The following is a 23,835-nucleotide window of genomic DNA, read 5'->3' on the forward strand; positions in this document are numbered from 1 at the left end:
GATTGTGAAGTGAAATCAGTAAGCCATCTTATTTAAGCAACTTTAATTTGCCATTAAAATACCTTCTCTCTCCACCTCATGGGACTTCCCCATCAAGTAAGGCAGTCTGGAGGTTGTTCATGACACTCTTGCAATTGTTCTTAAGAAGGAAACAGTGAGCCTGGTAATTGAGAGGTCTACATTCCTTTGTCCCAGTCTCAGTGTTGATTCTTCTGTAAGGCTTCTCATTTCCATGCCCCTGACATGTTGATTTCTTTATACTCAGCCCACATTTCTTGTTCTCAATTTTTTTCTTTTCATACCATGCATTTAATGATGTGTCTCACCTTCCCTAGCTACAATTAACCACTCACACATTAAAATTTTGAGTTGTGAATATTTCAATTGTTTAAAAAAATGGACAGCTCATAATAAGCACGGAATTTAAAAGGTGTTAGAAGAGTATGTCCATAGACCCTCCACAATTATATATGTGTGCACAGGGCCTGAAAAAGAATGGACATCACAGGGAAGAAGGAGGGACTCAGGGGCCCCTATGCTTTGCTCATTAGATCCAGGAAAAGGGGAAACAGTGCCTTCCCTTGTGTACCTACTGATGACCCCACCAGGCTCTAGGACATAGTCTCAATCCAATAGTTACATACACAGTTCTGACTAAATGAGTCACACAACAAACCAAAGTCATGAATCTGAGAAGGGCCAGGAAGGGGTAGGACAGCGATCAGAGGGACTCAGAAAAAACAGCAGCCAGAATGCACTGAATACATGTATGAAGTTGTCATTGAACTTAAAAAAATCATCATATTATTTCTCATCACTTTTGGTTCATAATAATATTCTTAGTTTTGTTAGCCATGCCCATTGTCTCACAGCTATAGCAATTTGAGATTGGTAATAAAATTTAGAAGTACATTAAAGAAAAAAAAGCAAGTCTCCATTTCTCATTATCCTCTGAACATCCAGTCTCATTCCCCATTGACAGTCTCTCATATGTTGTTTCTAGGACAAAAATCTAGAAAGTGTTTTTCCTAGCTTTTCCCTGAAGCATGTCGCCAAACCTCCAGGAGTGGTACCCTTCCTATGTGAAGAGGAAAGGAGCATCTCTATCTGGAAGATGAAGGGATGCCAGAGTATGTGAGCATCCAGGCCCCACTATTTTCTCCCAGTTTATTAGTATTAGGTAATAGTCTTGTCCCATCATATTTATCCATGGCTCTCTATTAATAAAATGGGGCATAGAGGTATGCAGCCCCAGTCTTGTCTTTTAGATCTTCTTATCTTTATGACATCATCTGTCTCATATTAAACTTAGATAAATCCATCTTACTTCCTCAGACCAGTCTGTCTTTGCTTACTGGGATATCAGTCAAGGGACCTAAGATGTGTAGGTTCAACCTTGTAAGTGAGGAAATAAGACGTATTCCATTTTCCCAATACATTCTAAAATGTAACCCCAATACACCTTAATGAAGGTGATGTTTCTAAAAGGATAAACTCAGTTGTTGTGGAATATTAGTTGAAGATGTGTTACGGTTGTTTATGCTGTGGAATATTTGCTTACTGATGCACAAATGTATTGCCTTCTTTTATGTTGCATTTGCTTAATTCAGTGAAGCTGTGTTACTTGGCCTGCCTAAAACACCTGATTGGTCTGATAATGAGCTGAACAGTCAATAGCTGAGCAGGAGAGAAGAATAGGCCAGGTTGCCAGGCAGAGAGAATAAATAGGAGAGAGAGAGAGAAAGAGAAAGAGAGACAGAGAAAGAGAGAGAGAGAGAGAGAGAGAGAGAGAGAGAGAGAGAGAGAGAGAGAGAGAGAGAGAGAGAGAGAGAAACAATGAGGGGAGTGAGAAAAGAAAAAAAAAGGATGGTAGGGGCCAACCACCTAGTTACACAGTCAGACACACAGAGTAAGAAGGAAAGAAAGGATATACAGAAATAGAAAAATGTAAAAGACCAGAGGCAAAAAGTAGATGGGATAATTTAAGAAAAGCTGTCTAGAAATAAGCCAAGCTTAGGCTGGGCGTTCATAAACAAGAAAAAGTCTCTGTATGATTTATTTGGGAGCTGGGTGGTGGGCCCCTAAAGAGTAAAGAGTGAAAAACAACCAACAACACTCATGCATACAAATAACCACCCCATCACAGATGTATAAACACATTTGGCTTCCTTTATGAATAAAAAGCTGGAGTTGAAATCTTAAACTCAGATTGGAGGGAGAGCAAACATCATGATACTCAGGACACATTCCTGAAGCAAACAGCATAAATCCCAAGTGTATATGACTAATTCCCAAAATGCTGATGAGCATGTTAGAATCACCAAGAGCATGAAAGAGCGAAGAGAGAATTCTACTGCAGGGGATGGGAGCATCTGCATTTACCTAATGGCTTAAGAGGCTGCCTCAGATGCCACCTTGGCTTGTTGAAGTGGCAAGCAGCAGCTGGGAGCCTGTAGGCCCTTACAGCCTACTGAACTCTAAGGTCCCACAACTGGGTTTTTCATAGCTTATGTCTAGACCAGGGAGAATTACCTCTGTTGATCAAGCTTTTCTTTCCAGACCGTCCCTGGTGATGAACTCCTATGTGAAAAGAAGAAAAATGTGGTAAAATAGGTAGTGCCCTCAAACGACAGAGAAACATCATCATTGGGAGATACCCATACTTCTCCATTCCCTATGTGTGCACAAACTAGTACACACATCCAGTGTAGTTTACCTCCACTTCTTTTCAAAGAAGTCTTTAGTGAATGTTTCTGGTGGACATTTTGGTGCCAAAGCCATGGATTGCTTGAACAAATCGGTTAGGTGGGCTGCAACTTTAAAAATAAACACATTTAGTGATGGTATTGACTTCTTTATAACATTCCTTCATTACACAATTACTCATCTGAAATGTATTGATTGTTTTGGAGGATTTCTGCACACAAGCTTAACAACCAGACTACTTTCCATGGCAGATCTTGCTACCATCATCTTTATGGTTCAAACATAAAGACTTTGCCCTCCATCAACAAAGAAGCTGTATGGGAAGGAGCAGAATTTTCTCATATTAAAACAAATGGGCCATCACACTGAAGTCGTTTTTCTAAACATGTACCTATTATCCAATTCCAAACATCTGAATAGTATACATTTTTAAAATTTGGGTGATGGTGCTTAGAGTTTGTCTATAGCATACAGATTCAGTGAGATGGCACTTTGTCAGAGAAAGAGCCAGATACCTGTTCAAGACAGAACTTAGAAAACACTGATTTAGACAAGGGTAAGTAAGTTTTCTCTTTGTGAGACTTTTCTGTGCCCTTAATTAATATGTGTTGTAAGTCTTTACAATGGAGTACTACTCAGCAGAAAAAAACAATGTAATCTTGAAATTCACAGGTAAATGGATGACACTAGAGGAAACCATCCTGAGTGAGGTAACGCAGTCACAAAAAGACAAATATGTTATGTACTCTTTCATATATGGATTTTAGACATGGATCAGGATAGTGCCAGTCTGCACTTCCACTGACAGAAAGTCTGGGAAACAGGAAAGAACCTAAGAGAGATATGCATGGTACCCCAGAGAAGAGGAATGAGGCAAGAACTTCTGAATAGATTAGGAACATGGCAAGGGGTAAGGGGGGAGTGGGAGCTGAGAAGAAGAGAGGGGAGAAGAGGAAGAGAGAGTATAGGTCATGGGGGAACAAGAAGGTTGAGTGAGGGGTAGAATAGGGGGAAGAGGGAGTCATAGGTTAGAAGACAGATCTGGCACCAGTGAGACCTCTTGTTATCTAAAGGGATGACACCAACTGGCAAGCTAAGCAATAGAGGAGAGACTACCTTAAATGCCCATTCCTGATAATCAACTTGACGTCTATAGCCATCCTAGAACCTTCATCCAGTGACTGATGGAAGCAGAGGCAAACACCCACAGTTAAACACTCAACTGAACCCATGGAACCCAGTGACAGAGAGAGAGGAGCGATGAGCAAATTGGCAAAGAATGGGCTGGCAAAACCAGCAGAGACAGCTGATCTGAACAAGGGGGAGCTCTTGGACCCCAGACCGACAGCTGGGAGGCCAGCATGGGACTGATGCAGACCCCCTGAATGTGAGAGTCAGTGAGGAGGCCTGGGCAACCCATGGGGCCCTGGGCAGTAGATCAGTGTTTATCCCTGGCATACAAAAGGACTTTGTGTATCCATAACACAAAGAGGGATGCTCTCTCAGCCTGGACTCTTAGGGGAGTGCCTGGACCCTGCCCTGAGTGAAATGAAAGACTCTAGATATCCCCTATGTGGAAGGAAGTGGGGATAGGGTGGGAGACTGGGGGGATGGTAGAGGGAGGGGTGCGGGAGGAGGGGAGGGAGAGGGAACTGGGATTGACATGTGAAGCAAGCTATTTAAAATTAAAGTAATAAAAATATGCAGAAATAAAAAAAGAGTAAGACAATTACAATACTATCCATAGCTTGTTTTATTGTAAAACTCGTGCTTTTGGAGGAGCCACCTTAGAGAACATCTTAGGAAATACAATGGGGGATGCTGACTTTGCATCACCATTGTTAACCATCAAGGTCAGTTTTCCATATGCTGTTTCCCTCCAGCAGCAATGTGAGAAATAGTTTGTTTAACCGTTACTATTGGGTGGCCTATAGCTTTTCCTCCATCACACATTCCTGCTTTCTTTGACCAAAAGTTACGAGGTCAAATAACCCAGGGTAAGTTTGGAAGATTAAATATAGAGTAAATGAAATTTGCATTTTAGTTAAACACATTTTTAAGGATAAGTATGTAGCATGTTATCTTTGGGATCTGCTTACAATGCAGATTATTATTTATCTAAAATTCAGTTTTAACAAAGCCGTTTGTATTTATGTTCACTGGAAACTCTATTGCAGGGTTCAACTTGTAAAAAAGAGTGATGACAGAGTATACGGACAGAGGATACTGGAGACTGAAATGGCCTCTTAATAGTGGCCATGTGAAGGGGTAGCTGCCCATCACTTTCAGCTAAGTATCACTGTTATAATAATGAAGTCCAAGGCAGCCAACTTATGGCCTCTGCTACTGAAAGCAAAACTCCAGTAAAATTTCTAGTGCTGTTGATGTGATATGGCCAAGCTTGTTGGGGCAGGATGTTATGACATTTAGTGGAGAGGAGTACAAGGCTTTGGCAATGTCTGTGCACTTGCTTGGCAGCTATGTGCATGTACATGGGAGCATTGGTCAGCTGGTTCCTTGCTATTAGCTATTTTCTATGCAGTTGGGATAAAAAAGAAGGTGTTTTTCAACTTGACAAAGGTAACTTGAAGGTGAATTAAGGAGGGAATCATTGCTTTCATGGCAGAATGAAAACATATAACTGTTGCAAAGTATCATGGCCAGTATAGGAGCAGAGGTGATCACATGAAGATTTGTTGTGGTATACAGAATGACAAACAAATATATTTAACAAGTCCTTCTGAAACCTGTAGATATATTACAGAAAAATATAAATTCCAGTTACCTTCAGTAACATGACTTTTTGTAGTTTCCTCCATTTTAGGGAAAGACTGAAATGAAGATTAGAATTATTTGATGTTAATTATATTACACATGAAAATACTTTCTCTAGAATCATTCTTTTTGTGCTCAACTTGTTATGAAAAATCTATGAAGTAAAAATTTTAAAAATATATAATTTATTTGAATATTCTTTTGTTCCATTATTTATTGAATTTCTAAGAAATCATTTGACACTATAGAAATTACTTTTTCACATTGATTAAGTTATTTAATATTTCAATAAACATTAATTTCCATAAAGTAAAATTGATAGGATATATTCATAGTAAAACCATAATAACATATATAATTATAAGCATCTTTTAATGAGGATCTTCTGGATTATCTGTGAGCCAAAGGAATATTTATTTGGAAAAGTCAATAAATCCATAATCCAGTTATCACAGAAATAAGCCATGATGAGGATGGAGTTAGTGCTTCTGAGCCTTGTCAAGCATCTCATGTGGCTATTCCGGGTGCATTCTGTCTGGAAGCCCTGGACAGTGAGACAGTAACAAGAACACTGCTCTGGAGGACATTCTCTCACCATAACCAGCTTGAGGAGATCTGCAGCATTGCCTCTTTCTTCCTCAGTTCTGGAATCCTTGACTGTCATTTCTTGTAGCTCATCTTCTTTCTTTAGAATATGGTTTATATAATCCTGGATTGGGACAGTTAAACGAATGGGTAAAAAATCAAGAACTAGGCAGAGAAAGAGACCAACACAGTCAATGTCAACTTGGAACATCACAAAAGGACAGGAGGTAAGTTCACACTTCTTCCCTAACAGTTAACTCATGAAGCACTGGGAAAATGTTTTCTCAGTAGGTTAGTAGTGATAAGGAAAGCCCTTCTCTGCCCACAAGTAAAGCTTTAAAGTCACATGAGAGAACTGCATGAGGACCTTGGAGGGCCCTGCTTCTAACACTGTGGGTCAGCCTCCTTCTCACTGAAATGAATATACTCAGGTAGATGCTTCCGAGGTCTCTCAGTATTGTCTCTATGGTTCCTATGGATGTAATTTACTTAGTCCATGCCTTTGCTTTTAGAGAAAATATATTCCCTTCCCATGGGTATTTGATTAACATCTGTCAATACTTATCCACTTCTCAATGCTAGCTTGTGAGCTTATAACCTTAAAAAGCATATAATGTCCATGTTGAGGGAGTTAAACTTAGATACTATAATATGATCACATAATAAGACAGATATTTATAAAGTCTTAGGCCATTTCAAAGCAGTAACTGTTTTCATCCATGAAAAAGTATCTGATTAATATATGGTTCTACATTTTCTCCAGAGGGCATTAGTTTTCCCTATGATAGGAAAGAAAGAAGACTATATAGAAATTATACATAAAAGGTTTATTTTTAAACTATAACAACACTTTTTAGGCCTCTTAATGATTCCTACAACTTAATATAGGAATCATTAAGAATCCTTACCTTTTAATCTTCTATTCTGGGTGACCGATATTCAAGTGTTATTCTAAATATTGCTAAAACTAGATGATTTTGAAAATGGATAGGAATGATTTGCTTTATTCACAATCCTTTGGGGGTGGGGGAGTCACGCCACTCAGATTCTGTTACCTTAAGGGAAATCTGCAGCCTTAATTTCACCTCACTCTTTATGACCTCATGCTGGATGAACTGACGCATCTGTAGCACCTTGGGGTCTTTGAGTATAGGAGCCGGGACATTTGTCAGCTGCTTAGACCCAATACAGAGGCCTTTCCAAATCTGAGTGCCAAATGGAGGTCCTGGAGTCTTTTTCTGTCAGCAGAGCAAAGTGCAAGAAGAGGTCAGAATAGTGCAGCAATGGATTTATTTTATTTTATTTACTTCACATGTCAATCCCAGTTCCCTCTCCCTCCCCTCCTCCCGCACCCACCCACCGCCACCCCCAGCCTCCCACCCTATCCCCACTTCCTTCCACATAGGGGATATCCAGAGTCTGTCATTTCACTCAGTGCAGGGTCCAGGCACTCCCCCTAAGAGTCCAGGCTGAGAGAGCATCCCTCTTTGTGTTATGGATACACAAAGTCCTTTTGTATGCCAGGGATAAATACTGATCAGGGCTCCATAGATTGCCCAGGCCTCCTCACTGACTCTCACACTCAGGGGGTCTGGATCAGTCCCATGCTGGCCTCCCAGCTGTCGGTCTGGGGTCCAAGAGCTCCCCCCTTGTTCAGATCAGCTGTCTCTGCTGGTTTTGCCAGCCCATTCTTTGCCAATTTGCTCATCGCTCCTCTCTCTCTGTCACTGGGTTCAGTTGAGTTTTTAACTGTGGGTGTTTGCCTCTGCTTCCATCAGTCACTGGATGAAGGTTCTAGGATGGTATATAAGGTAGACGTCAAGTTCATTATCAGGAATGGGCATTTAAGGTAGTCTCTCCTCTATTGCTTAGCTTGCCAGTTGGTGCCATCCCTTTAGATGACTAGAGGTCTCACTGGTGCCAGATCTGTCTTCTAACCTATAACTCCCTCTTTTATGGTATTTCTCATCCTGTTCTCCTCCTATTCTATCCCCCACTCAACCTTCCTGTTTCCCCAAGACCTACTCTTCCTCCTCTTCTCCCCCTCTCTTCTTCCCAGCTCCCACTCCCCTGCCCTACTTCTCGCCGTGTTCCTAATCTGTTCAGAAGATCTTGCCTCATTCCTCTTCTCTGGGGTACCATGCATATATCTCTCTTAGGTTCTTTCCTGTTTCCCAGACTTTCTGTCAGTGGAAGTGCAGACTGACACTATCCTGATCCATGTGTAAAATCCATATATGAGCGAGTACATACCATGTTTGTCTTTTTGTGACTGGGTTACCTCACTCAGGATGGTTTCTTCTAGTGCCATCCATTTACCTGCGAATTTCAAGATTCCATTGTTTTTTTCTGCTGAGTAGTACTCCATTGTGTAAATGTACCACATTTTCTCTATCCCCTCTTGAGTTGAGGGGCATCTAGGTTGCTTCCAGGTCCTGGCTATTACAAATAATGCTGCTATGAACATAGTGGAGCAGATGTCCTTGTTGTATGAATTCGCATCTTTTGGATATATGCCTAAGAGTGGAATTGCTGGGTCTTGTGGTAGATTGATACCCATTTTTCTGAGGAATCACCATACTGATTTCCAAAGTGGGTGTACGAGTTGGCACTCCCACCAGCAGTGGAGGAGTGTTCCCCTCTCTCCACATCCTCTCCAGCATAAATTGTCTTCGGTGTTTTTGATTTTAGCCATTCTGACAGGAATAAGATGGTATCTCAGAGTTGTTTTGATTTGCATTTCCCTGATGGCTAAGGATGTTGAGTACTTTCTCAAGTGTCTCTCAGCCATTTTAGACTCCCCTATTGAGAATTCTATATTTAGTTTTGTACCCTACTTTTTCATTGGATCATTTGGTGTTTTGGAGACTTGCTTATTGAGATCTTTGTAAATTTTAGAGATCAGCCCGCTGTCAAATGTGGGCTTAGTGAATAACTTTTCCCATTCTGTGGACTGCCTTTTTGTCTTGTTGACTGTATAAAAGTCTCTGTGGTTATGGTGTCTCTTCATAGAGATGGTGAATTCTAAGACTGTCATCCCCACACAAATCCAAATGACAAAAGTAATGGTAAATTAGGAAGGAGACTCATCATTCTGTATGGCTACACTGAGAATCACAGGGACTAGCATCTTAAGTCCCATTTTCAAGGAGCTACAAAGATCTTGGAAGTGATATAAGGTAGAAACAAAAGGCGAGCAATGAATATGTATGCATACTCAGAAAGTCTTGATCCAAGTATGAACTGACTGATCATCACCTTAGGATCAGAGCTTTCTAGACCATTAGAAGGCTGCTGCTGTCAGAGGTAGGTTGGGATGGGGTAGGGAAGTAGTTTGCTCTCTTCATAAGATGTTTATACTCTTAGTTATACCTGAGATTCAAGATGACTTTAGGAGACAATGACTAAGAACAAAGGATAAGTCAGAAAGTCAGGTGTTAATTCTTTTGGGCTTTGGACAGTGCCCAGAGGCTTTTAGAGGTACTGTTGCTGGGATAAAACAAACAAATCACTTGACATGGTGGCATAAACCTTTAACGTCATCATCCCAGAGGTAGAAGCAGATGGATCTTTATGAGTTCAAGGCCAGCTTCATCTACATAGTCAGAATTTATTTCCAAAAACTTCCTAAAACTAACCAGGCAAGCAAGCAAAAACTTCATGCCATCCAAAAGCAACATGGGGAGAAGAGATTTGCTTTGCTTTCAACTTTCAGGTCACAGTTTATCATTGAGGGAAATCAGGGCAGAAGCTCAAGGCAGGAACCTGAGGAATGCTGCTTGCTGGCTCATCCTCTGCCTCGCTCATTCACAGCCTCATGCTGACAGCTTTCTTATATAGTCTAGGGCCACCTGCCTAGGATTGGTGCCACCTAGAGAGCGCTGAGACCTCCTGTATGTATTAATAGTCAAGGTAGTCTCCAGATATGCCAAAAGGCTCAGCTGATCTAGGTAATTCCATGATCTAGGCTTTCTTCTAATGACTCTAAACTATGCCCATTTGACAATTAAAGCTAACTATGGTAAGACAGTTGTAAAAACCCGGCGACTGACAATTTGTTTATTATGGGGTCTCTGCAAATCAGATATATCTTACTCACTCTTTGGATGCCTCTAGCCTTGAAGGGGAGGACTGCTGGTTTTAGATGAAAGATCTTCAAATGATTACCACGCCTTTATGAAGAGCTGAGCAGCAACACTATTCAAGTTTACAAGGAGACATGTGCAAAATGGAGGCAGAGGTGCCAAACTACCTAGCTTTTAGTTGCCCAATGAACATCTGAAGGACTAAGTATAGAGTCAGTCCTTTCAGCAGAAGTTGAAGATTGTACAGTACCACCTGAGAGGGACAAAATGGTTCTGGAAAAATCCTCATCCTCATGCATTTGAGCAAAATTGCATCTTTATGTGTGCCGTTAACAATCTCACATGGTGTCCTGCTGGGTATCCTTTCAGGAAGGCTGTGTGATTCTGCACATGGTAATTCAGCAACAGTCTAATTCATGTCACACAGATGATGCTTTGTTTAGCATGCTCAGATCACCTAAGACATCTGGAGTTAGCAGTCTGTAACTTCCTGGTTCTGTGTGAATTTATATAAGAAGATTCTGAGAGCTAAATCATTTCATGGGTCTGGGCTAACGTTGAGCTCACTCTAAATGAAACTCACCTCCAAAATCCTCGAGTAGTTTCTTGGGAAGAAATGTGTGCCTAAAAGTGAGCTCAAATCTCTGTCACTCTAGCAATTGACCATCAGGACTGATGTAGTTTGTTGCCTTCGTACTTTGTTTTAAAAAAGAATGTTCAGTGACAACCACCCAGTGGCTTTCAGTTTGTAGTATAAGAGTTTCAGCTGAAGAGAATAATCTTCATTAATCCAGAACAGGGTATATTTGTCTTATCATTCTGTAGTAACTTAAGCTTTTTGACATTTTCAACTTTCAGAGAAGAATATTGTGATCCAGTATAACCTGTTCCAAGATTCAGGACAAGACATCATGGCCACTTTCAACTTATCAATTTGATTAGAGTCACCAAATTAAAACAAAGAAATAGATGGTCTTTGCTCATCACCTCTGCTCTTGTTATAGCAGAAATTAACTGTAGGATTCTGAAAGTAAAAACTCAGATACATTATCCTCCTCACTTAACAGCAGTATGCTCTATGTTCACATTTCAGTGTCTTCATGTATTTCATAATGAACAACATATGATGTATCAGACATATTGCATAGAGTGGTTGTGGAAAAATAATAACAATTTTACAAGATGCAGGATTTACTGATGCTTCAACAAACTATTATTTCATTAAAAAACATTAAGGTGGATTTTTGCTTATATGGCAGGATTATAACCACAATATTTATTATTAACATTGCAGTTGCAAAATTCTTTATCCTCTGTATCTCATTTTACTTAATTTGTGCATTTTTAATATATGAATAAAAATAGGGAGAGTGAAAGTCTCCTAATTTTGTTTCAAAATTAATAGCTAAGAAATGACAGAGAAAGTGGTATAGTATCAGGAAGTTCCTAATAGGTGAAATGTAACAGGTTATTCAAGTGGGATGTTTTGATATTATAGGAATGTTCCAGGCTTACAATGCAGAATGAAAAATAAAACTGAAATTAGTTAGCCAGGCATAGTCCTCTAGAAGTTTATTGCTATATCTACAGTAGATTAAAATCTCCAAATCTAAAACTTTTGAGCTTATTTATTACCTCATAGAAGGATGTAAATATGTAAAACTACAAAAGAAGAAACTGAGTCTGAATGGAAGTGTAGATATAGTGACTTTACAGAAGGGAACGTATACCTCAACTGAAGGAAAACTTTCCCACGACCTTGATTGGAGATTTGGTGGAATGATGGTGTCTAACTCCTTCTTCATTAGCCATGGCGATGCTTCATGAAAAGGGCGAAGGACTGTGATGCTCAAGGCGCCTGGATTAAAGAGAATTACCAGAGGTCATTTCTCTACCAAAACAATTCTGACAAATTCAACGGGCATGGACAAAACTCAATAAATACTTCTAATCTGCCTTTTACGCAAAAACCTTAGTCCGGTACAATGCTTATGCTTTAGGGCGTTACTCTCTAAGATGAGACCATGAGTCAACACCTGAAAAGGGACTCTAATCCAAAAAGCATTCACAAGTGCCTTTCTGTCCCTCAACAATCATTATTTGACAAGCTGCCTTGACTCCACCTTGTGCCATCTCCACAGATACAACATTTAGTCATGTGCCTCAGAGGTTTCCCATCCTGCATTGAAGCAACAGCTAGTTTTTCTAGCAGGTCATACTCTGGAGTGAACCTACCCTAACATCCAGGTTGGCCAGTGATGTTCATCCATGACTGAAACTTCTTTGACTTTCCCTTGCTCAAACAGTAAAGCAGGGTCTTCTTTGTTCACCCCTGCCTCTACTTGGACCACATCTTACATGCTTTAGCTAGGTTTGGTCTTCTCCTACCCATTTTCAATTCAGTGTAATTCTTTGTGTTTTCTCCTCCAAGAAATCACACCTCTACACACACACCTGAATGCACTAACAAGCTCTTGGGTCTCAAGCATCTCCAGAGAAACTTTCTAGACAACCCCAGGTTTCTCTGTTCGAAGTTCTCTTTGAAAGATATTTCTATTCTTCATAGATCTTATACACAATTATAATTACCCAGTTATTTGTGTGGTTATATAATTAACACCCATTTCTTTCATTAAATTGTAAGTTTTAAGGAAATAGTGTCTATGTTTGTTTTATCTCATTATGTACTCCAAGTTTAAGCTGGTGTTTGGCATAGGATAGGCTGCTGAGTCGAAGCTACTTAACTGATTAAAAATACATTGAGGATTCTTGCTGTCTTATAGTTTTTGATTCAGTTGTCTGAGTCAGAGTCTTGGTATGTAGTGTAGGCTGACCTCAAGCTTGCAGAGGTCTCCTAGTTCTGGAGTTATCATATCATCACGCCCACCAACCTTACATAGTTGTTTGCATATACCACATAGCCAGGAGCAGCCTTCTATTTTTCACATTCAGAAAAACAAGACGTATAATGTATACATGTATGCTGATAAGCTAAAAGATACAACCATAGACATGCAATCATATTCACAAGCAGACTCAAAATCTATACACTAAACAAAAGGTTAAAGAAGCACAGAAACCTCTCTATATAATCAGCAACCAAAGTATGTGTATTTAATCTCATACAATGATTTCTCTGAAATTGATGAAAATAATATAAATTCCCAACCAATATGTTATATACCTCTGATTAGTATTCTAACTGATATGTAAAATGTATTTTCTTATTGTATTCAGTTTGGCCAAAACATCACCTTAAAATATGAAAATAAAAAGGACTTTTTCATACTGTTTCTAAACAGGATTGAATTAACTCACAAATTCAATCTAGGCACAAGCCTGCTATGGCAGCGAGAGGCATTCATTCTTGGCTTACACAAGTTAATTCTTAGACACAAACTGAGATGACTGTTACTTTCTGCAGCTATGTAAACAGGTGACATGGCCAGCTGGAGTAGCAAAATGAGCAAAGGGGACTGAACAGCAAGAGGATAGGAGTCCCTGGAGGACACAGGTAGTTGCAGGCAGCATGGAGTCTCTACCTGGGTGTTCCTGGACTGGTTCCTGGAGAACCACAGTCGTTGATTCTCCATAGGCCAAGGACAAGTATTCTTCTATGTCACTGTCTCGGAGAAGTTCCATGCCGGATCCGTCAGCATAAATAACAAAAAACCTGTTTGAAGAAGTAAAAATCGGGACATTTGAGATACTCGGGAAAGATGCTTCTTGAATTTGGGATGGAGAATAAAATCCTAATGTTGCTAGTATCATTTTACCTGGGAACGTGTTCCCCATAGATTTGCATGTGATTCTTTTCAAGATGAACTGATGATAAACTATCATAGCCCTCAGTTTGCACATTGAAGTCATCTTCTAATTTCTTTTTAGGTAACATTGTTGATACAGAGCCATCTGCCATGACCTATGAGACATAACAGAAACTGAAGGGAATTATGCCAAAGTGCCTACATCACCACCCATCCAATGTGAGCATGTGTTCGTTTTGGATTATCAGAAAACCAAGCATATTTAATTACATCAAATTGATATTATATATGAATTTCATTAAAAAAGTGGATGTTCCCTACCAGTGCAGCTGTACTCATAAACTGCACATGGACAGCCAAACAAACAGTAACACATTTAGAAGAAAGTGATCAGAATTGAGAGAAGAATCAAAATCTTATCCTCTTGGTATTAGTTCAAGGGATGGAGAAATTGAACTTGAAGGAAAGAACACATGCAATGTGCTGATTTGAAATATTGAAAGAATGTTTGCATAGTGAAAGCTGAGATTCAAGTGCAGAGCTATAGTTCCCCTGTAGAGCATATGGGAAAATAGGTTTAGGATGAACATGAGGGGCCGTATTCTAGTTAACAGTGTTGTTTATACCTGGCATGCATCCCTTCAGAAAGGAGCATGGCACAGGCTGCCTGCTGTAGGTGATGGGGCCCTAGGGGGTATCAGAATATGCTGGGCAAGGCACACCCCAGACACTCTGGAAGGGCTTTTTGGCTTTGTGCTTCCATTGCTAGTCATTGTCATTGCTAGTCATTGTCGATAGAAATTTATCCATTCATGCTCATGCTGTGAAGAGTCTCAGTTACTTAGCAAAGAAAACTATGAGCAGGACTACGACTTGTCTGCATACTAAAACATTAGAGATTCTGTGGTTTGAGTTCAAATCTAAAAACTAACCTCACACCCACTAGTCAATGGAGAAAATTCCACTGTTGGGCCAGGACTGTGAAAAAAAGATAAATGCCTAGAGCAAGGGGAGGCAATAATTTTTGGTCAAGGGCCAGAAGTAAATACTTGAGGAGCTGCAGGTCATACATTCCCTCTTGCAAATACCCGGCTCATCTACCTCTGAGCAGAAGCAGAGAGAACACACAAAAGAACATCCCTGCCTTACAGTAACAGATTCCATGGCACCACTGAAATTTGAATTGTGTGTACCTTTATATGTCATGAAATATCCTTTAGACTTTTCAAGCATTTTAAATGTAAGACAAAATATCTGATGTCCTAACCTATATAAAGTAGGGGGACACAGTTTGTCAATTCCTGGACAAAGAAAAGGGGACCATCATGGTGCTAAGAGACAAATAGAAAAGAGAGCATCTCCATAGCACAGCCTAAGCCCTCTCTAGACCCTTCCTACCTATCACCAGCCCTGCTAGGCACTTCTCACCACAGACTTCCCTAGTGTCATGAAATTGTAGGATGCTTGCATTTGCTCTCACCCTAATCCTTACATCCTTGTTTGTGGTTGCATTATTTTTTCTGTACTTCTCTAATTTTCTATTAGGGTTAATATTTCTCTTGCCCAAATTATTAAGACTGTTCTTCCCTGTACAAGTATACTTGAGGATCCAAGAAAAGATATTGACATTCATGATTGGTTGGCAGAGGGCAAGCAAATGACCTCATGCAGGACATGCAAAAATCTATATGGAACTTGTCTAGTACATATCAAAACCAGGATGGGGTATTTTGAATGAAAATGGCCCCCGCAGGCTCATTGGGAGTGGTGTTATTTGAAAGGATTAGGATATGTGGTCTTGTTGGAGCAGGTGTAGCCTTACTGGAGGAAGGGTACTGCTAGAGGTGGGCTTTGAGGTTTCAGAAGTTTAAGCAAGGCTCAGTGGCTCATTCTCTCTTCCTGTTGCCTGCTGCTTTGGATGTAGAATTCTCAGTTACCTCTCCAGCCCTCTATCTACCCATGTGCTGCCATCCTTCCTGCCATGACGATAATGCCCTAACCCTCTGAAGTGTAAGCCAGTCAAAATTCAATGTTTTCCTTTAGTAAGAGTTGCCAAGGTGTCTCTTCTCAACAATAAAGCCCTAACTAAGATGGAAGTCCAGGCTCTCTACAAGGACCCTGTACCTTACCTGAAAGGTGTTCCCCTCAGGATCCAGGACCTCACAGATCACCTCTGAGGTGTGTTTCATGATGTATCTACTGGCTCTCAGCTGCTCACGCTTCTGGAAGGGGTGGTAGATATTACTGCTAGATTCATGGCAGTACGTGGCTGAGCAGTCTCTATTGATATAGAGGCAGCCTGTGTTTGGGGGTAACACCTAGAAGGAGAAAGAAAAAAGACTTTAAAATTTCTTGTGAAATTTGAGGGATTTGAAAGATGTTTCCAAGACAAAAAAAAATTACTAAGAAATGTTTTTTAATGGAGAGAGGGGAAGGCCTTACTCATGAATCGCAGACAGGCCCAAAAGGACTCGTCTGTTCCTATGAGTCTGACAGCTCTTGGAAGAGGGGAATTTGGGGAACTGACGCTTCTGATTGCCCTTTAGCCAAGGCAACCTTTGGTGTCATCTTCAAGAGGACACAGCTTCCTAACTCCTGACCTCTGGAAAGAGACTGTAGTTACCAAGTCTTCTTATCAGGAATTCACTGGCCATGTTGTGAAACCCCACACTGGGTGTCCATTCAAAGGTCCCAGGCTCCAGCTGTGACTACCATAAAGGCTTTTTATACCAGAATAATGAAGTGAATTAAGTCTCCTTTTTAAAAAAACATAACTTATGCTTTAGATGTCATTGCTAATGAACATTCACACTTAAACTTCCTTTCATCCCTCACTTTGAGCACTTATTCTGCCCCATAACAATCTACAATGGATGAAGAGAGAAAATATAATGAGTAGGGAGATGGAAAGGATACACCATTTCAGCTACTGTTACAGTGATGACCATGTGTCCATCGCATTCCGGCTTTCAGTTCTCAGCCTCTTTTAACAGGGTGTGTGACCCTTCTCTAACAAAGAAAGGGGGGATCTTTCAGAGACTAAAGGCACTCTGTGCTGACACCAGCATGTTCTGTTTACTAGGAAGATCAGGGAGATTGGAGAAGGGTGTGTTGCCATGTTCTTCTTTTACTTCTGAAAGCAAACTGCCCTTCCAGTTCCAAACAGACTTCCTGTTCCCTCAGTTCTGCTGTAGTGGTAGGGGCGGAATAGAGCCAAGAGGTGGCAGAAGATGGAGAGAGACAGTTAGGCGTTCATCAGATCATTGGAGTGATTCTACCCCCACAGTGCACAGCATGGAGGTCTTCTTAGCTTAAATTTGACGCAGTGCTACCAACTTCCCACAACAGGCGAGACAATGTATTTCTAGAATGGATTGAAAATATGAAAAGACCAAAGTGTGAGAAGGGTCTTCTAAGATCAGGTGAGTGCTGAAAACAACAGCTGGTGCCATTGCAGAAATTCCCATTGTCCCTGCAGAGTGTGTTCTGTTAACAATAGGACACTTACATTTGTCAGTCCCCATTTCCCAACTCAACCTACCTGGTACGATCCCTGTGGTTTTGCAATAATAGATGTTCCATCCCCAAAGGTGGCGCAGCAGCTACTGTCCTCACAGTTGGTGATAACAGTGGCATAGTGTGAGCTTTCTATTCGCATACACTTCACCTGTCTAGTGACAGTCCTTGGACCTTCGGCTAGAAGTAAAATACAAGGTAAGGATATTAGGTATAGTGCATACAGTGGACAATCATCTTCAGACTGTCTCCTGGCTGTGTGGATTCCTCATGGAAAAAAAAAACCGGGTGCTATCCATAGGGTTGGAGTATGGCCTGCAATCCTTGTCAATTCAGAATAGCTCAGAATCTACCTTCATATATGATTCGGCATACTGTCTTGTTAAGTATGTGGTTAGCATTCTTTTTTTTTTGGAAGGAGAAACATTTAATTTTGCAAATCAAAAGCTGAAATTCATAAAATATATCTACCAATGAAAATTGACACTTGTCAACATGACTTATTTTGTCATGTTGCTTCAAATGCATATGAAGAAAATTGCAGGTAAAGTTGAAGTTTCCCCTATGCCTAGGTTATTCTTTGTTCCAAGTCATTTTTATATCTTTAAGTAAATATGTGTTAAGAATGAAAACACATGAGATTTAAGTACTTTAAATTTATATAAATTGCATACAAAACTGTCAAATTATATAATTACTGTATCATTTTATATCTGTCATTTTTCCAACATTGTTTTGAGGTCTCTAACAAATTTTAGTTTTGAGAGAGGGTTTCATTATGTAGTACAATATGGTTTTGACCTCTTGGTCCTCCCAGTGACAGGTCTGTGTTACCAAACTTGGAGTCTCCAGAAATGTGTGTGTGTGTGTGTGTGCACACATGCGTGTGTACTCCAGGTGTTTTTATATGTAATATGCTTATATACAGTGTATTTGTATTAAGTATGTGTGCTTGAATTAAGTGTGGGATTTTTTAGTATATATTTAGTGTGTGTATGAATGTGTTTGTGTGTATGTGTGCTTACATTTGTAATTAGTGTACAAATGTAGTTCCTCATGAAATAGTGACCCTTTTAGGCATATAGCACATTTTATCAGTGATGGGCATTTATATCTTACCCAATATTTCAACGGTGTGCTGTTGAAAATAGCACCCGTGTGTCTGTTTCACCAAGCTATTATATCAAACCATAATAAAAGCTCAAAGTTAACATTTTATATGATATACACGTTACAGGGAGGGGTGGGGAAGTGAGGATCTCTTAGGCAAGATTGGCAAGATCTACTATAATAATATTGCATTACACAACACAGATATTCCAAAAAAGGTAGCTTTTAGGTGTTCTTACTGTCACAAGTTAATACTATAAGGTGACAGAGTTATTAATTTTCCTGATTGGAGAGACCATTTAACTATTGTCTTAGTTACGGTTTCTATCACTGTGAAGAGACACCATGACCACAGCAACTCTAATAAAGAAAAACATTTAATTGGGTGACTTGCTTACAGTGTCAGAGGTTCAGTCCATTTTCACTAGCAGAAAACATGGCAGTATTCAGGCATACATGGTACTGCCTACATCTTGATCAGAAGCTAACAGGAAATACACTGAAACACTCGGTGATATCTTGAGCAAAAAGAGACCTCAAAACCTGTCTCCACAGTGACACACTTCCTCCAACAAAGCCATACCTACTCCAACAAAAACATGCCTCCTGATAGTGCCACTGCCTTTGGGGGCATTTTCTTTCAAACCACCAAATTCCACCCCTTGGTCCCCAAAGGCTTGTAGCCATGTCATAATGTAAAAATGCATGCAGTCCAACTTCAAATGTCCCCACAGTCTATAACAGTCTAACAGTCTCAAACTTGTTTAAAAGTCCAAAGTCTCTCCTGAGACTTGAAACAGTCTCTCTCTCTCTCTTTTTTTTTAAAGATTTATTTATTATGTATACAGTGTCCTGCCTGCACATCAGAAGAAGGCACCAGATCTCATTACAGATGGTTGTGAGCCACCATGTGGTTACTGGGAATTGAACTCAGGACCTTATGAAAAGGGCAAAAGGCAGACATTTTCTTTATCCAAATATCACAAGAATGATCTCTAGGCAACTTACTAAAATTCTTCTCCTTTGAAAGCCCTTGAGTGAGCTCCTGACAGTTCAAATAACACTTAGCACCACTGTCTTCCATGCTCCTACTAGTATGGTCCATTAAGCACTCCTTAAAATATTCCACTGCTTTTATAACCCAAAGCACCACAGTGAAAATTCTTCCAAACAAAAACATGGTCGGACCTATCACAGCAATACCCCACTCCTGGTACCAATGTCTGTCTTAAGTTAGGGTTTCTATTGCTGTGAAGAGACACCATGACCAGAGCAACTCTTATAAAAGGAAAACATTTAACTAAGGTGAGTTGCTTACAGTTTCAGAGGTTTAATCCATTGTCATCATGGCAGGAGCATGGTAGCATGCAGGCAGACATGGTGCTGTCTATTCCTTGATCAGAAGGCAATAGGAAATAGATTGAAATGCTCAGTGGTATCTTGAGCAAAAGAGACCTCAAAACCTGTTCCCACAGTGACACACTTAGCCAACAAGGCCATTCCTACTCCAATAAAGACACACCTCCTAATAGTGTCAACTCCCTTTGGGGGGCATTTTCTTTCAACCACCACAACTATATAAGCACATATTAAAACACTGACACTGTATACCTTAAATATACCCTAAAGAAAATCCCACAGGCATTAAAGAGAAAGAGCCTGGTAATAACTTATGTTTATAAACACTACTTAAGTTTAGGCTAGGCTTAGAGGTTCCCTCCCAGATTCTTTGAGTTGGCTCCAATTAATAGCAGCTGTGGCTTTCTTTTTCATCCATATTTTTCTGACAATGAGACGCTCAGCTGTGAAGGAAGACATGTCTGCACTCACCTGTTTATCAAATGGGATATGCTAAGGATTGAAGGACACAGATCTTGGAGTCAGCATCAAGAATGGATGAGTCATGATTATTAGCTTTTAGTTGCCAATTTTGGCTCTAGGTTTTTATTGATCAGCCAATTACAGCTGTGACAATTCCTGTCTCTACTGGGGACAAAGAGCACAATAAAAGGTACTAATGTACTCCCTGCTTACTGCAGCCATGATTTGCAACACCCAAGCTTAAGAAGCAATCAAATATCCATTATGACTGAAAAAAATGTGTGACAAAAGGAAATCCTGTTGTTTGTGATGAAACTGGAGGATATTATGTTGAGTAAGACAGGACTAGGAAGACAAATACTGCAGTCACACACATGCATGTCTCTCACACACACACTCATATACACACCACACATCACACGCACATGACACACATCACACCACATGCACACATACACACACATACACACACAGACACAAAGAAAGAGAGAGAGAGAGAGAGAGAGAGAGAGAGAGAGAGAGAGAGAGAGAGAGAGAGAGAGAGAGAGAGAGAGAGAGAGAGAGAGAGAGAGAGAGAATTTTAAAAAATTGAATTCAAGGAAGTGGAGAATAAAATGGTAGTTACTAGTTGTGGGAGTTGGAAAGATGCTAGTCAAATGTTATAAAGTTTCAATTACAGAGGAAAAACAGCTTCAAGATATCTTGAAGGGCATAACTAAAGTAATTATAATAATATGTAACATTTGAAAAGCAGTGAGAGTAAGTTTTAAGTGTGTGAGGTTGCTTGCTTGACTATTGCACAACATAAAAATACTTCAAAATATGTTGAGTATGATAAAGAGGTACAATTTTTACAACTAAATGAAGACTCCAAAGTAAACATCAAGATCACCGCAATCATCATAACAATGGGGACCAAAGGGCCCTCTTTGGACTGCATGGGTATTCTCTGGTTGGCTCACTTGTTTTTATGAATGCTTTTGATAATGAGCTTTCTACTTGTTTTATGCTAAAGAGTTATAAAATTCTGTTGTTACTGTCTTGAAAAATCAAACTCACTTGTCTCTTCATCATCTGGAGGAATATGATCTTCATAAACCTGATAAAAAGTTGTGATTCTGGTACCATCAGCATGATCCACGATCCGGGTTCCATCCTTCTTCTCAACAATGATCACCTTGTCTTCTCGAGTAGTCATGACCTGAATGTGAGTTGTGAAGCATAACCATTGCACCAGCTGGTTAGACACCAGCAAACTTATTTCTATGCTTAGTGAAAGTGAAGTTTCTGTTGATTTCTGAGATAGATAGGACTCCCACTGTATAGAGGAGGAAACTTGGACTTACAGAAGTTAAGAAAAAAATGTCAAAGTCACTCAAGAATCAAGCACAGGGAACATTTCCATATATAAAAGATAGATACTCAGGACTGGGTGGATAGAGGCCAGTCTGGGATACAGTTCACAGGATCTGTTTCTTTGGAAAGTATTGAGATAAGATAAATGTGGCGCATGTAGGCTGCCCTTGTTTTGTGAAGCCCCTGCTCGGGAAGACCACCCTGGATAGGGTGAACTGAAAGTTGGCTATCAGTACAGTAATGGAGACTGTGGAGGAGAGGCTGCAGCTCCTTCTAGCCAAGGTAACCCACATGGCATAGACTTATTTGTCTGCAATGGTGACCCAAATCTACATAGACTTTTGTTTGCTTGCCATGCGTGCTGTCTATGAACTTGAGGGGTTCAGGTTGCTGTTAGTATCCTAGCTTATGAGGATGGCATACTGTACTTCCTGTTCTGAATCTTTCTTCCTGTTCTGAATCTTTCTTTAAAGCTGAGTAAATTTAATCATAGTGAAAGACTCTTCTGTTATGTTAGTTTGAACACAGGTTCTAGTGGATTATCTTCCTATATGAAATTGAGAGGGTCTGGGCAGAGCATTAGTAACATCAAGAAGTAACTTAAGATAGGAAGCTTATTTGGGTTCATGCTTGACAGGAAACCTTCTGTAATAGCAGGGCAGGCATGGCAGTGGGAGCACAAGCTGATGGCGCTGTGTCTGTAGTAGGAAGTAGAGCAGATGAGTGATAATGTTTATCAGGTTGGCTTGTTCCTCTCTCCTCAGCACAAACCGGTCTGGACATCCAGCTCATGCTTGCCCTCAAGCCATGCCTAGAGGTGCATGGCTTAGGTGATTTCAAATCTGGTCTAGTTGACCATGAAGATTAACCAACACAGAAGGGAAATGGCTGAGTGAATGACCTCAGACAGAAAGACAACAGGTCAATATCCCTTCACCTGTCAGGCTTATTCCAGCTCAGCTTAAAATAAATAATTTACAGAGTGCTGAATGCAGGGTGTGAACTATGGTGGGTAGTATGGTGAACTGGCATAGAATTCCTTACTTTATAGCATGGGGGTCACTGGTAGGATGACATTTCAGGGTTGCTGGGTTCTGCAGTGGGTGCTTTCCTTGGCTTGGTTCTCTGACTAAGGTAATGGTGCTGAACTTGAGAAGAGTTGTGGTTTGATCAAAGCATATGGAGAGACAAAGAGGAATGGAGAGATGTTCGGAGTCTGGGAGGCTAAAAACTAAGTGGGAGAGACTTCATACTTTATCCTAAGTGGAATGAACACCACAGAGAGGTTTTAGATACAAAGACTAGGGTAGGAATCATGAAATGGTCAACTAATCCTGGCAGTCGCTTCCATTTGAAAGAACAATCAGAACTCAGTAGACTGTAGCTAATCACTGACCAGCTGTTATGAACTGACTGTGTCTTGGGGGCTGAACTGTGGCTTTTGGGAAATGGCATGCTCATGAGGCTAGAATTAGATTGGAAATTTTATAAAAGGTACCCCAGAGAACAACCTCTTTCCATTGTGCAAGGCTCCAGTGAAACCAGTCTACAACCTAGAATTAGGTGCTCAGGTCATGGAGGTTATTCATTCTCATTTGAAATGTCTAGCCTTAAGAGCTTCCAAAAATAAATTTCATGATGTTCATAAACTTCTCATGCTCTGGCATTTTGTTATAGCAACCTGCATGGTCTAAAACACTGGTAAAGTTCCCAAGCTCTGTGCATGTGTCATGCATGGAGTGATGGGAGCTGTGTTATGTGGTTCAGAACTCTCTTCAAGAGAAGACTCCCAACATGGGAGTGTAGTTAGCAAACCAAAGCCAGTACTTGACTCACTTAACACTTGCCTCTCTAGAAGACAGGTACTTTGTCTTAAACTTATCCTGCTTTGGGGTAGCTGTTTCCTGACACCAAATGGGTCTAGTCACTCTTCCCAGACTTGAGACATCAGGACAAGTAGACCTTGCCTGTGAGGTCATTGCTTATCTGTACTTCAATCATTTCCTCCCCCCTTCTTTGAAGACATGGCATCCCTAAGAATATTATATGCCTCAAACTCCATCTCAGCATTTGTTTGGATATTCCAACTTGTAGATAGAGTTCTATAGATTATA

The 23,835-nt window shown here is 40.3% G+C and overlaps 1 protein-coding gene across 1 annotated transcript in view; it reads right to left on the reverse strand.

The window, feature by feature from the left end:
- The window catches only part of Spag17 (sperm associated antigen 17), a 236,679-nt gene that overhangs the window by 32,128 nt on the left and 180,716 nt on the right, over positions 1–23,835 (reverse strand). Inside the window, exons 30-40 of the mRNA XM_005076661.4 lie at positions 21,425–21,566; positions 17,460–17,614; positions 16,048–16,236; positions 13,928–14,073; positions 13,694–13,824; positions 11,882–12,009; positions 7,122–7,304; positions 6,077–6,190; positions 5,492–5,537; positions 2,717–2,816; positions 2,533–2,580 (exon numbers count right to left, since the gene is read on the reverse strand). Of these exons, the coding sequence (XP_005076718.1) occupies positions 2,533–2,580; positions 2,717–2,816; positions 5,492–5,537; positions 6,077–6,190; positions 7,122–7,304; positions 11,882–12,009; positions 13,694–13,824; positions 13,928–14,073; positions 16,048–16,236; positions 17,460–17,614; positions 21,425–21,566 (1,382 nt within the window). The remainder of the gene's footprint in view (positions 1–2,532; positions 2,581–2,716; positions 2,817–5,491; positions 5,538–6,076; positions 6,191–7,121; positions 7,305–11,881; positions 12,010–13,693; positions 13,825–13,927; positions 14,074–16,047; positions 16,237–17,459; positions 17,615–21,424; positions 21,567–23,835) is intronic.

The sequence above is a fragment of the Mesocricetus auratus genome, unplaced genomic scaffold (genome assembly GCF_017639785.1).
Source record: "Mesocricetus auratus isolate SY011 unplaced genomic scaffold, BCM_Maur_2.0 Super-Scaffold_100009, whole genome shotgun sequence".
Classification (NCBI taxonomy): domain Eukaryota; kingdom Metazoa; phylum Chordata; class Mammalia; order Rodentia; family Cricetidae; genus Mesocricetus; species Mesocricetus auratus.